Raw genomic sequence first — 15,012 nt, 5'->3', positions numbered from 1 at the left:
CTTTTGGCAGCTTTGAATCCACAAAGAATTTGCGCCCGTAAGTTACGGCAGCGTAGTGTATCACTCGTGGCGTAACGGCGCCTAATTCAAATCGGCGAGTAGGGGGGCGTGTTTCATTTAAATGAAGTGCGTACTCACGTCGAACGAACTGCGTATGCGCCGTCCCTAAATTTCCCGCCGTGCATTGCGCGAAATGACGTCGCAAGGATATCATTGTTTTGACTTGGACGTAACTTACGCCCATCCCGCGATTCACGGACGACTTACGCAAACGAAAATAAAAATTCAAATTAAACGCGGGAACGACGGCCATACTTAACATAGCAGATCTAACTATATGCCACGAAACAGCAGCCTTAACTATACGCCGGAAAAAGCCGACTAGAGACGACGTAAAAGAATGCGACGGCCGCTCGTACGTTCGTGGATCGTCGGAAATAGTTAATTTACATACTCGACACGGGAACGCCACCCAGCGGACGCCGAAATATTGCATCTTAGATCCGAAGGCGTACGAAGACGTACGCCTGTCGGATCTGACCCAGATGCCGTCGTATCTTGTTTTGAGGACGCGGAAAATTTGAAAGTACGCCGGCGTATCAGTAGATACGCCGGCGTACTCTCTCTGTGGATCTGCCCCTTAGACAATTAAATCTAATAAAACTAAACGCAAGACATTTTAAAATTGAGCGGGATTAGTTTAAACATAAAGTTTTACTGCAGATAAAAGGTGTGCATTTTATTCTATAATCTGTCCTGTTTAAAACAACACTAAAATTATGATTTTGGTACAAAGCTTTGCAAAGTTATTTACAAATGAAGTAAAGTGGCTTTTCTAATTTTATGCTTTTTTCAGTGTGATATGTGTAAATATATGTAAAAGGTGTAAAAATATTAACGAACAAGGCAAACAAAAACAGAAAAAACGTTTATTAAAAAAAAAAAATATATATATATATAGAAAATTACACTTGAATAGAGAAGGAGAATACAGAGTTAATTCGTGGTGAACAGCACTTTTTTTTTTTTTTTTTTAACTTGTCAAGTTTGCTTTAACTCTCTATCTGAAGATGAAGTTCATCCCTTTTTGATCTGTAGAAGAAAAACACAAAAAGTTACAAATGATACAATGTTTCAATGTAACTTTCTGTATACCTGAGCAATGTTGATAAACATTGCCAGACTGTTTTTATTTTAATTTTTTTTTGTCAGTTCTGTGTACTCGGCAAGCGGTGGTTCACCCCAACATTTTTTTTTTTAATTGGATCTAGCATACTAATGATACTAAGGACATTTATTTTCGGGAGGTCATTTTTTATTTTTTTTCTCTGTACATACCTTTATATCCTGATTTTGTCCAGGGCTTCCGGGTTCCGATCCTTCGGTTCGATGATTGACGGCTTGTGAAACAGGTCCCCTGTCGCACAACGCGCATCAACAGATTTCCGGAAATAGCCGAGCTGTGAGTCAGCACTATACGGCGCCTGCGCAGTCAGCTCTACACGGCGGGCGCAGGTACCGTATAGTGCCGACTCGCAGCTCGGCTATCTCCGGGAATCTGGTGACGCGCGTTGTGCGTCGGGACCTGTTTCACAAGCCGTCAATCATCGAACAGAAGGATAGGAACGCCCAGTCCCGCAGTCATCGGAAACCCTGAGGCTGGGATAGGAACGCCCAGTCCCGGAGTCATCAGAACGCGGAAGCCCTGGACAAAATCAGGATATAAAGGTATGTTCAGAGAAAAAAAAAAAATGACCTGCCAAAAGTAAATGTACTTAGTATGCTGGCTCTAATGTTAGAAATTAGTTTTTAGGGTGAACCTCCACTTTAATCAGAGCTGGGACAGGGACGGATTCTGGGAAGCAGGGTAGAAGACCTGGACATACTAGACACGTCCCGTGTACAATGATGACGTTTTTACCCGTGTCTAGTACACCCAGAGTCTGCAACTGGTTAAAAGGCACAGAGAAATATTTATTTTTGAACATATGGCATATTTAAAGCGGAGTTCCACCCAAAAGTGTAACTTCCACTCGTTGGGGGGGGGGGGGGGAGAAGGGACATGCTTCCGGGAGCCTCAGCCGCGGGTATTGATGTTTCCGTCCAGGCTCCCTCCTCTTTCCCCGGCCGCTGGGCCAGTAGGAGAGAGGAGCGGAGCCTTGCGCATGCGCAGTAGGGTTCCTGGCGTGAAGCTGTAAGGCATGCACCTGACAACTAATGGAAATCGGCTGCGGTGCCGACATTGCTGGACTCCGGGGCAGGTAAGTGTTCGATTATTAAAAGTGTGCAGCTGCTGGCTTTTAATTTTTGCAGCAGTGGGCAGACCTCCGCTTTGAGTGGACATCTATAGAAGGAGCAATACCACCTCCTATTATTTTAATAATTTCTGCTTACAAAAACACTTCTTTGCCTCTTCAGATCAGCCAACTACCAGTCAGAGCAAATCCACCAAGGAAAAGCCCATGTACCTTAAAGACTACGAGCGGAAAGTGATCCTGGAGAAGGAAGGGTGAGGTGACCTTAGTGATTGCCCCGATAAAGCTTTCACCTTATCTCTGAATGTTTTGATGCTAAATGATGATAATACTTACAATACTTCTCTATCCTTGTAGAAAATATGAGGATGAAGAAAGCTCAGATGGAGAAGAAGGCCTGATACAAGATCAGGTATGAACTCGTGTGTTGGATTAGCGCAGCGCGTGGTGCCGACTTTCTGGCGGGCTCTGCACATGGAGCCGGAGCTCATCCTTAGTTCTGAGTAATAGAAAAAGTCCTTATTTGTGTATCTTTAATATAGTTTCCAGAAAAGTGATAATATAGAACACATAGGGCCAGATCCACAAAGAAGTTACGTCGGCGTATCTATTGATACGCCGCGTAACTTCTAGGATGCGCCGGCGTATCTTTGTTTTGTATCCACAAAACAAGATACGCCTGAATGTGGGCTAGATCCTACCGACGTACGTCTTAGTACGCCGTCGGATCTTAGGTGCATATTTACGCTGGCCGCTAGGTGCCGCTTCCGTTGATTTCCGCGTAGAGTATGCAAATTGGCTAGATACGCCGATTCTCAGAACGTACGTCCGCCCGGCGCATTTTTTTACGTCGTTAACGTAAGGCTTTTTTCGGCGTAACGTTACCCCTGCCTCATGAGGCGTACGCAATGTTAAGTATGGACGTCGGGACAGCGTCAAATTTTCCGTCGTTTGCGTAAAACGTTCGCGAATAGGGCTTTGCGTAAATTACGTTCACGTCGAAAGCATTGACTATTTGCAACGTGATTTTGAGAATGCGCACTGGGATACCCCCACGGACGGCGCATGCGCCGTTCAAAAAAAAAAGTCATTTACGCGGGGGTCAAGATGAATTAACATAAAACACGCCCACATCTTAGTCATTTAAATTTCGCGCCCTTACGCCGACACATTTACACTACGCCGCCGTAACTTACAGCGCAAATTCTTTCTGGATACGGAAACTACGCTCTAAGTTACGGCGGCGTAGTGTATCTGAGATACGCTACGCCTGCCTAAAGATAGGCAGATCTTTGTGGATCTGGCCCATAGATCGCACCTCTACATGTAAACAGGACCCAACCTCTCAGAACTTAGAAAGGGGTTTGGAGGTTCAGATTTATGAAATTATATTTACAGCAGGTGACGATTCAAATCTTTAGAGGCATGCAGCGCCGGTTCACCAGCCTCGGGTGTCAAGATGGCAACCCTCCAGCTGTTTGCGAAACGACAAGTCCTATGAGGCATTGCAAGGCTGACTGATATAAGCATGACTCCCACAGGCAGAGGCATGATTGGACAGGCAGTTTGACACCCCCGCTCTAGTAGAACACATCATTAACTGGTACTTCATACTTAGAGGAACTGCAGTCTGCTCACATAATTTGTAATACAAATATCTTTGCCATTCTGAAGCTTCCCTCCAACTACTTTGCATATTTTATATATACTGGGATTCTTTACTTGCCAAATATGCTGCAGAAATCTCCGGCCACCATTTTAACTGTGGTCAGCTAAAGCTGCTGCCTGTTCACTTCCTGGATTTACACAGACGCACACCCCCAGCTCTGCAGCTCTCATTGGCCCTCTTTTATGACTCATCCACCGTCCCTTCCTGGCAAACTTTCACGAAAGTGAAATAGAGCTGTGCATGTCGTAATAAGCCTAGGCTAATGACCAGACAAGAAACAGGAAGTGGGCTGTATAAGGTATTTACTGGCAGAAAAAAACTGTTTTACTATCCAAAGTTAAAACAAAAAGGGCAGAAGATTTAATAGATGGAAAGATGAAAAAATTACTGAAGGTCCGCTTTAACCACTTAAGACTCGGACCAAAATGCAGCTAAAGGACCTTGCCCCTTTTTGCGATTCGGCAGTGCGTCGCTTTAACAGACAATTGCGCGGTCGTGCGACGTGGCTCCCAAACAAAATTGGCGTCCTTTTTTTTCCCCCACAAGTAGAGATTTCTTTTGGTGGTATTTGATCACCTCTGCGGTTTTTATTTTTTGCGCTATAAACAAAAATAGAGCGACAATTTTGAAAAAAAAATCAATATTTTTTACTTTTTGCTATAAGAAATATCCCCCAAAAATATATATAAAAAAATTGTTTTTCTCAGTTTAGACTGATACGTATTCTTCTACCTATTTTTGGTAAAAAAAATTGCAATAAGCGTTTATCGGTTGGTTTGCGCAAAATTGGGGATAGTTTTATTGCATTTTTATTCACTACTACTATTTGCTACTATTTTTTTTTTTACAACTTATGGCGACGATCAGCGTTTTTTTTTTTTTTTCGTGACTGCGACATTATGGCGGACAATTTGGACAATTTTGACACATTTTTGCGACCATTGTCATTTTCACAGCAAAAAATGCATTTAAAATGCATTGTTTATTGTGAAAATGACAGTTGCAGTTTGGGAGTTAACCACAAGGGGGCACTGAAGGGGTTATGTGTGACCTGAAGTGTGTTTACAACTGTAGGGGGGTGTGGCTGTAGGTGTGATGTCATCGATTGTGTCCCCCTATAAAAGGGATGACACTATCGATGACGGAGCCACAGGGAAGAAGGGGGAAGCCGTGTTTACACACGGCTTTCCTCGTTCTTCAGCTCCGGTGATCGATCACGGGACTCCAGCGGCGATCGGGTCTGCGAGTCCCGCAGTCACGGAGCTTCGGACCGGGTCGCGGGCGCGCGCCCGTGACCCCACGGCTGGGTTTAATGGACAACGTACCTATACGTTGATGTGCCCAGCCGTGACATTCTGCCGACGTATATCGGCGTGAAGGGGTCCTTAAGTGGTTAAAACAAGACTAAATCCATTGATTTAAAGCAGAACTTTACCCAGCAGAATAGTTGCAGATCGAACAGAAGCAGCTTCCTTGGCTGTAAAGAATAGAAGGGTTTAATTCCGCTTTAAAGCTGCCAGCAGATTGGCTTCTACAAACTCGGCAGTGCCTAAAAATGGAGAGCAACTTGGCAAAGCAGAGTGAGACAATGGGGGTTATTTATGAAAGGCAAATCCACTTTGTACTACAAGTGCACTTGTAAGTGCAGTCGCTGAAGATCTGAAATGAGGGGAAGCTCTGCTGATTTTACCATCCAATCATGTGCAAGCTAAAATGCTGTTTTTTTTTTTTCCTTGCATGTCCCCCTCGGATCTACAGCGACTGCACTTGTAGTACAAAGTGGATTTGCCTTTGGTAAATAACCCCCACTGTATTACTGCATTTTAAACAGTATAGGCACTTATTTTTGATGTTTTACTAAGCTATGCCTGCAAGAGGGGCCAGCCTGACTAAAGTTACACTTTAAGGGGCGGTTCACGCCGGCGCGTCTTTAAAGTCGTGCCGCACAGTGCGACTTCATTGCAGCTTGCATATGAAATCTTTAACAGACGTCAATGCAAGTCGTGCTGGAGTTGCCCCAAAGTAGTGCAGGAACCTTTTTTCTAAGTCGAGTTGCACCGATTAGCATGGTTCTATTGCACTAAGACTGATTTCACACGGAAAGTGCCGGCCGGTAGCGCTTAAGCGCCTCTCGTTTTATCTTTATTTTTATGATGGTGCTTAAATTTATGTCAGTTACGAGGCATAAAACTTTGTTTGAGCTGCTTCCTGTCATGGCAGCCATTTTGGATTGGATCTCTAGTGTCCAAGCATTCACATGTGCTGTTCACATCCTGATGTTCTTTCAATCACTGTCCTGCAGTAGGACAGATGAAATTCAATTGGTTATTTGGTTAATTTAAGGCCCACTATGATCTGTGGTGATGTAGAATTTAGGCAGTGGGACTTGACACATGAAGCTTTTTTTTTTTTTTGCAGAGGTCTCGATCCCCAACGTACCTAGAGGAACAGAGGCAGATCAAAGAAAGGTGGGTGACTGCTGAGGATCCTTCTGTATTTATCAACTCACCCATTTTATGGATTTACTCTTTTCTGTATTATTGTGACAAACAGGAAGGGAGTTAGGACTTTGCAAGTTCTAGAGATGGATTTTTGCTGCTAGAAAATCTCTTGAGCAGATTTTTTATAGTGGGCGTACATAAACAACATGGAATCTGTCCATCCTACCCCAGGGTGATACAGATAGGGGGAGCTATGTGACATGGAGTCTGTCCTACCCCAGGGGGAGCTTTGTGACATGGAGTCTGTCCGTCCTACCCCAGGGTGACACAGATAGGGGGAGCTATGTGACATGGAGTCTGTTTGTCCTAACCCAGGGTGACACAGACAGGGAGCTATGTGATATGGAGTCTGTCCTTCCTACCCCAGGGGGAGCTATGTGACATGGAGTCTGTCCGTCCTACCCCAGGGGGTGCTATGTGACATGGAATCTCTTCCTCTCACCCCAGGGTGACACAGAGAGAGCTATGCGACATGAAATCTGTCCATCCTACCCCAGGGTGACAGACAGGGAGAGCTATGTGACGTGGAATCTCTTCTTCTCACTCCGGGGTGGCACAGATAGGGGTAGCTATGTGACATGGAATCTGTCCCTCCTACCCCAGGGTGACACAGGGGGAGCTATGTGACATGGAATCTCTTCCTCTCACCCCAGAGTGACACAGATAGGGGGAGCTATGCGACATGAAATCTGTCCCTCCTACCCCAGGGTGACACAGGGGGAGCTATGTGACATGGAATCTGTCCATCCTACCCCAGGGTGACAGACAGGGAGAGCTATGTGACGTGGAATCTCTTCTTCTCACTCCGGGGTGGCACAGATAGGGGTAGCTATGTGACATGGAATCTGTCCCTCCTACCCCAGGGTGACACAGGGGGAGCTATGTGACATGGAATCTCTTCCTCTCACCCCAGAGTGACACAGATAGGGGGAGCTATGCGACATGAAATCTGTCCCTCCTACCCCAGGGTGACACAGATAGGAGGAGCTATGTGACGTGGAATCTCCTTCTCACCCCGGGGTGACACAGATAGGGGTAGCTATGTGACATGGAATCTATCCCTCCTACCCCAGGGTGACACAGACAGGGAGAGCTATGCGACATTAAATCTGTCCCTCCTACCCCAGGGTGACACAGATAGGGGGAGCTATGCGACATTAAATCTGTCCCTCCTACCCCAGGGTGACACAGATAGGGGGAGCTATGCAACATTAAATCTGTCCCTCCTACCCCAGGGTGACACAGATAGGGGGAGCTATGCGACATGAAATCTGTCCCTCCTACCCCAGGCTGGCACAGATAGGAGGAGCTATGTGACGTGGAATCTCCTTCTCACCCCGGGGTGACACAGATAGGGGTAGCTATGTGACATGGAATCTATCCCTCCTACCCCAGGGTGACACAGATAGGGGGGCACTATGTGACGTGGAATCTCTTCTCACCCCAGGGTGACACAGACAGGGGGAGCTATGCGACATGGAATCTTTCTCCCACCAGGGTGACAGGGGGAGCTATGTGACATGGGATTACTTCCTCTCACCCCAGGGTGTCACAGATAGGGGGGGGGCTGTGTGACGTGGAATCTCTTCCTCTCACCCCAGGGTGTCACAGATAGGGGGGGGGGGGCTATGTGATATGGAATCTCTTCCTCTCACCCCAGGGTGACACAAACATGACTCCTAGTCTCTTATTCATTGATGACATTCATAAAATGCTTTAACCTTTTTCCAGTTTTCGAACGTTTATTGTGGACAGTGACAATGAAGAGGAAGAGGGCACCACAGCTAATCTCTTAACCAAACGACTGAAAACCAACAAAGAGCAGGTGAGCACTAACTCCAGCCTTATATTTAAAGTTAGAGTTCTGTGCTTTACACAGGCTTGATATCCGTGTTTCTCATTGTCCTCATCTTACTTGGTAGGATTTTTTTTAAATTGTCCAAGATCCACCCTGTGAGTGCCTATTTTTACAAATACTCTATTTCTTTAGTTAATCAACTGGAAACAGTGCTGACTCAAGGCCATCCTCAACTTCTGAGAGATACATTTACTAAGACTGAAGCAGGCAGAATCTTGAACAGCTGTGCATTGCAACCAATCGGCTTCTAACATTCGTTTTTAAAGCCTAACTAAACACACTGAAACTGGAAGCTGATTGGTTAATATGCACAGCTGCTCCAGATTATGTAAATTCCAGTCTTATTAAATTCCCGCAAGTTCTGGTATGACAATTGGAATCTGCAAGGTTCATTCTTGGCGGCTGTTGGAAAGTAACAATGCTTTTTATATTGATGTATTAGAGGGTTAAGGTTAGGGTTGGGTTAGGGTTTCCCATTGAAGAATATGGCTAGGACTCAGGAATAGGAACAGGGACCTCCCCCAAAGGTCAGAGGGTGGGTTCCCAGAGGTCAAAGGTTGCAGGGCGTGGCTGACCCACCCCCACCAAAGTGTACCGCCTACCCCAACTAAGTCGGGGAAGTTATGTGTAATACGTATCCAAACAAGAGCAGTTTGCCCACAGCAACCAGTTCATAATCATTGTTTGTTTTATATTCAGCTTCTTACTATAGAAATGACCCTTGGAAGCTCATTGACAACAAGATATGAGTTTTGTTTTTTTAACTATATTTTTTACAGCCAAGACATATTCATAAATGTTTTCTTTTGGTGGAATTAAATCACCACAGGGTTTTTTTTTTTTCCTTAGTTAATGTAACATTTTGCAAATTTTTCTTCTTCACCTATGGTTACTGATGAGGCGGCACAGGTCTGTGCTGAATAGGCAGCACTGATGGTTGTTGATAGGGCTGCACTGATAATCAGGGCAAACAATGTACTGACAGCCTTGTCATTTATCGGCCATGCTTTCCTCACACAGACACAGTGTGTAAGGAAAGGACTGCCGATAACCGACAAATCAGTTTACATGTGATCGGCTCTGATTGAACACAGCTGATCACATGGTAAAGGGCCGCTTTGATTGGCCCTTTATCGTGATTTGTGATCAGCTGTGTTTAATGGACACAGTTTTCACAGAGCGTACCCGACCGCCCAAACTGGACGTCCGCACTGTAGCCATCTTTTGGCTGTAGCGCAGTCCAAAAGTAGTTATGCTTTTTATTTACTATACTGGAGCTACCACAATGTGATGGGTGACTATGGTGTATCCCTGCAATACAGTCAAGATTTTTTTTTTTTCTGTTTTTATAACCCGTTATATTGCCTTCCTGCAGGAGGAGGAGGAAGACGAATACATAGCATGGCTGAAAGGGCAGAAAGACATAGAAGGGAAAGAAGATCTGAAGGAAATGGTAGGTACAATGTCGCACACATAAAGCAGCTGTATGGTCCTATGGTTGCGTTTCTACTGCTTTACAAACAAAAAAGATACCGGCACGTTTATAAAGCACAGTGAAGTACTTTACAAATCTGCCCCCTGCTTCATTTAATTTAATACGCCTAAGTAAGTGAAGCGTGATTCATTTTAATTAAATTGGAGAAAATTAGTGCCTGGAGAAGTTCCCAGTCACATGACCTCTCAAAAGCCTGTGACCAAGCTCTTCCAGTATCACAGAGCACCCTCTACAGTGTTATTGCCCCATGACAAATGTTTCCATCGTGCAGTTGAGAGAACCTTTATCTTTACCGCTTTGTGATGGGCTGCTGACTGCTGAAACAGTAAAGTACCGTATTTTCCGGCGTATAAGACGACCTGGCATATAAGACGACCCCCCTAATTTTTCAATGAAAACATTGTATTGGGCTGTACTCGCCGTATAAGACTACCCCCTACCTTACACAGGGATGCAGTCTTGTAGCTCCGATCCAAGCCCAATGACTGAAGGCAGCTCTGGATTCTCTGGAAGACTTAGATGCAGGTCCATCCTCTCTTCATGGTAGAGGTGAGCAGGCACTGCAGCAGATCCCCTTGGCTTCTCTCCTGATGGCTCGGATCCCTGCAGGCTGAGAGCTCAGACCCCATCTATAGGTCTGCACTATCCTCTTTCCTTGCTCAGTTTACCCAGAACATAGTGACACTTCCTCCTAGGTGCAGCCACTTCTAAACTCCTATTAATCGAAGTCCACAGTCTATTAGCCTCAATTAAAAAGTACAGCGCAGAAAAAAGTGACATCCATTGCAGTATGCACTGAGCCAATCCCGGTGGGCGATGCATTCTGTTGCTGAATACAGCGCTTGTTAAGCCTGCTCGGATTGGCAGAGGCTTGTGACATCATCAGCCCGCGCCGCTCCAAATTGAGCAGGCTTAACAAGCTCTGTATTCGGCAACAGGATGCATCGCCTGCCGGGATTGGCTGAGCGGTGCATACTGTATGTAACAGTATTACCGAGTACCCGGCCGGCTTCATATACATCTGGCAGCCTCTGCACCCGGCGTATAAGACGACCCCCGCTCTTTGGAAGTGTTATTATGGCGTAAAAGGTCGTCTTACACGCCGGAAAATACGGTAAATGGGAATTGTCTGAATCGTCATCGAAACTCTTACCATGGTAAGGCTCCCTTCACACCTATGCCTTTTTAGTGCTTTTTACATTTTGCAGATTTGCACTACAGAACATATTCCATAGGAAACCATAATGGACTGAGGTGAAAATCTGCCAAATGCAAAAATCACTAAAAATGCATAGGTGTGAATGGGGCCTTAGACTTGCACCTGTTTACTGAGGAAAATACCCAGCTGTCTGTTAGGCTGGGTGTAACGACACCAACGTGTATGAAAGGGGTTAACGTCGTTTAGGATATTCCATTTCAAAACACAAGGAAGCTACCAGACACTACAAACCAGCCGAATAAGACCCCATACAAATAATTCTCCCCCCAAAGACGAGACGAAGCTCCGTGTTGAGGTTCAAACAGGAATATGAACATTATTGGAAGGAATCCAGGCTCTTTATATACTATTTACCATACTGCAGTAACCGCATGAAATATGACCCGGATCCACCCACAACATCACACAATGGTTACATAACAAACCCCCAATACACATTATTCTGAGTGTCAATACATCCCTTAGCAGACAACAGGTGAGTTCATTAAATAATCCCTTAAAGCGGGAGTTCACCCGAAAAACAATTTTTAACATTAGATTGAGGCTCATTTTGTCAAGGGGAATCGGGTGTTTTTGTTTTCAAATCGAAGCAGTACTTACCGTTTTAAAGATAGATCTTCTCCGCCGCTTCCGGGTATGGTCTTCGGGACTGGGCGTTCCTATTTGATTGACAGGCTGCCGACGGTCGCATACATCGCGTCACGAGTAGCCGAAAGAAGCCGAACGTCGGTGCGGCTCTATACGGCGCCTGCGCATCGACGTTCGACTACTTTCGGAAAATCGTGACGCGATGTATGCGACCGTCGGAAGCCTGTCAATCAAATAGGAACACCCAGTCCCGCAGCCCATACCCGGAAGCGGCGGAGAAGATCGCTCTCTAAAACGGTAAGTACTGCTTCGATTTTAAAAAAAACACCCGATTCCCCTTGACAAAATGAGCCTCAATCTAATGTTAAAAATTACGTTTTTGGGTGAACCTCCACTTTAAGCAGCCAAAATGACTCTGAGGCATGACCTCTGAGTTTCCTAGCCTGGCTGTCTCCTAAACTACAATTCACCTTATCACAGAATTTCTTCATACAATACAGGGTCAATTAGCACAAGCCATAATTAAAAGACCCTTAGAAGGTAGCCTGGACTCATTACATTGCAACAGGCAGACAGGTGGCTGGAGTTGACCTCCTAATCAGTCAGTCTTCACATATATCCTGGAATGCCCATATTAGGAGTTACCGTATTTTCCGGCATATAAGACTTCTTTTTGCATCTAAAATAATGCCCCAAAAGTCGGGGGTCGTCTTATACGCCGGGTACCTGTCTGTCAGACGGCGGCCATCCATTATTCAAAAGCCACGCCGCCTCCTCAGACTGTTCGGTGATAGGCGGAACACTAATTTTCCCAGCAGAGCCTCTGTTCAGTGTTCCGCCTATCACGGATGCCTTCTCATCCTCGGATGAGAAGGCATCGGTGATAGGTGGAACACTGATCAGAGGTTCTGCTGGGGAAATTAGTGTAACGCCTATCACGGAACAGCCTGAGGAGGTGGCGTGGCTTTTGAATAATGGACGCCCGCAGCCTGAGAAACTCTGCAAACAGGAGAAGGTAGGAAGATCGTCGAGGCAGGCATACTGGCACAGTGAGGCAGGCATACTGGCACAGTGAGGCAGGCATACTGGCTCAGTGAGGCAGGCATACTGGCTCAGTGAGGCGTCGTCTTATACAGTGAGTATATCCCAAAACCAGCATTTAGCCGGAAAATACAGTACTTGCTGTGCATAGACCTTACAGCACACGGGGATAACATCTTCATATTTATTGAGAGATATTAATGAATATTACTGTCCCATTTGAAGTAATCCAAGACATATTTTCTCAGTCACCCTACGCCCCTAATGGGCATAGAGTGATTTAGACATAAGAGGTGCATAGGGAGCTGAAGCAAGGGTATCTCATACTTTCCATTTCCAAGAGATTCTGGGTTCCACGGGCCTTCCTGTTACACTGCGTTCACACTATCTTCGCATGCGCCTCCCAGCAGGAGTCCATTGTGTCCCCGTTCACTGTTTCAGGTCCGATTTCAGCCCGAATTTTTGGCTGAATTCGCACCTGAAACGAACCAAAAGACGAACAGGGCTCCTGTGCAAATTCGCACCGGAGCCGCAGCAGATATATGTGAACTGGCTCCATAGAGAGCCGGTCAAAATCTTCTGCTATTGCAAATTGGATGCGGGAAACCCTCATAAAATTTGCAATAGTGCGAACCCAGCCTGTGACAGAATCCGTTCCTCAGAATGAATAGTGACCATGTTGTGCTTTATCCATACAGAGTCATCTGAAGGCATACTGGACTGATCCTTCCCTGGATGAAGGAGAGAAATTTCTGAGAGATTATATTCTAAACAAAGAGTATGTGGAGTCTGAATCTGATGAAGACGAGGAATGGTGAGATATACAATTTGTATTGTACAGACTGCTGAATTATCTCTAAAGCAAAACCCTGCTTTCCTTTAGTCGGGGGTACTTGTTCTAGTGATGTTCTAGATCCTGTGGGAGCCATTGGCTCCCACTCCTGTCCATAAATTCCTGTGGCATGGAAAGAAGACAAAAAAAAAACTGAAGCTTTAACATCATTTAGCATAAAGCCTCGTACACACGATCGGACTTCCAGCTGACTTTTCCGTGGATTTTGGTCCGAAGGGCGTTGGCCGTGAACTTGTTCTGCATACAGACAGCACAACATTTTCAGCCAACACTCGCCAAACCATGTGGTTTTTCAGCTCTTTACCGCCACACTTTGGGCAACTTCTGCTATTGTTGTCTTATTTTTAGCATTGGTTCCGAGCATGCGTGTTTGTACTTTGGATTTTAGTTGGATGGACTTGTGTACACACGATCGGATAAACCCACGTAACAGATTTATTGCCATACAGTTAGTGAGCAGGAACAGCCAACTTTTGTTGTCAATTCAGCCAACAATTGTCTGATGGAGCATACACACGGTCGAATTATCCGACACAACGCGTCCATCAGACAATTATGGCCATCAAATTGGATCGTGTGTACAGGGCCTTTAGTGTACTTGCAAACAAGTGCACTTATCCTTTTTGGCCCTTTAAAGTGGAGGCTCACCCAAAAAGTTAATTTTTAACATTAGATTGAGGCTCGTTTTGTGAAGGGGGATCGGGTGTTTTTTTTTTAAATCTAAGCAGTACTTACCGTTTTAAAGAGCGATCTTCTCCACCGCTTCCGGGTATGGACTGCGGGACTGGGCGTTCCTATTTGATTGACAGTCTTCCGACGGTCGCATACATTGCGTCACGATTTTCCGAAAGTAGCCGAACGTCGGTGCGCAGGCGCCGTATAGAGCCGCACCAACGTTTGGCTTCTTTCGGCTACTCGTGACGCGATGTATGCGACCATCGGAAGCCTGACAATCAAATAGGAACGCCCAGTCCAGAAGACCATACCCGTGAGCGGCGGAGAAGATCGCTCTCTAAAACGGTAAGTACTGCTTCAGTTTAAAAAAAAACTACCCGATTCCCCTTCACAAAATGAGCATCAATCTAAGGTTAAATTTTTTTTTTCGTTTGAACTACCGCTTTAAGCTGACTTAACCCCTCCACAGATGCATTTTTACAGAGATCTGGTGGCCAAGGCCTATGATTCCTTACATTCAGAGCTGCAAGTCTCCCTCTCTTGCCACACCTGCATACTGTAGACCAGGGGTGTCAAACTCAACTCAATTTTATTGTGGGCATTATGATTTTCCTCAAAAGGGCCGGTTGTATCTGTAAGATTAGATGTCCAGTGCATCTCCTCCCCTTTACATTAATGTCAAGAGCCACCCCATAAACAGAAGTTGAGTCCCCTACTCTCCCTTACATCATAGTGCACCCCCCTTTCTTATGCTGCTGCTGGGAAGAAGCTGGATGCATTGCTTGAAAGTAGGGGTCTGGAGAAGGACCAGAGCAGGGCTGGAGCTCTCCTGCAACGGCAGCAGAGGTGCGAGGGCCA

General features: G+C 45.6%; 1 protein-coding gene across 1 annotated transcript in view; it reads left to right on the top strand.

Moving 5' to 3' along the window:
• The window catches only part of KRI1 (KRI1 homolog), a 50,286-nt gene that overhangs the window by 9,255 nt on the left and 26,019 nt on the right, over positions 1-15,012 (top strand). Inside the window, exons 4-9 of the mRNA XM_040346425.1 lie at positions 2,419-2,509; positions 2,613-2,667; positions 6,343-6,392; positions 8,157-8,250; positions 9,659-9,736; positions 13,325-13,440. Of these exons, the coding sequence (XP_040202359.1) occupies positions 2,419-2,509; positions 2,613-2,667; positions 6,343-6,392; positions 8,157-8,250; positions 9,659-9,736; positions 13,325-13,440 (484 nt within the window). The remainder of the gene's footprint in view (positions 1-2,418; positions 2,510-2,612; positions 2,668-6,342; positions 6,393-8,156; positions 8,251-9,658; positions 9,737-13,324; positions 13,441-15,012) is intronic.

This window comes from Rana temporaria, chromosome 3, assembly GCF_905171775.1.
Source record: "Rana temporaria chromosome 3, aRanTem1.1, whole genome shotgun sequence".
Lineage (NCBI taxonomy): Eukaryota > Metazoa > Chordata > Amphibia > Anura > Ranidae > Rana > Rana temporaria.
Note: the sequence above shows the minus strand (reverse complement) of the source record. Positions and strands in the feature narration are given on the sequence as shown.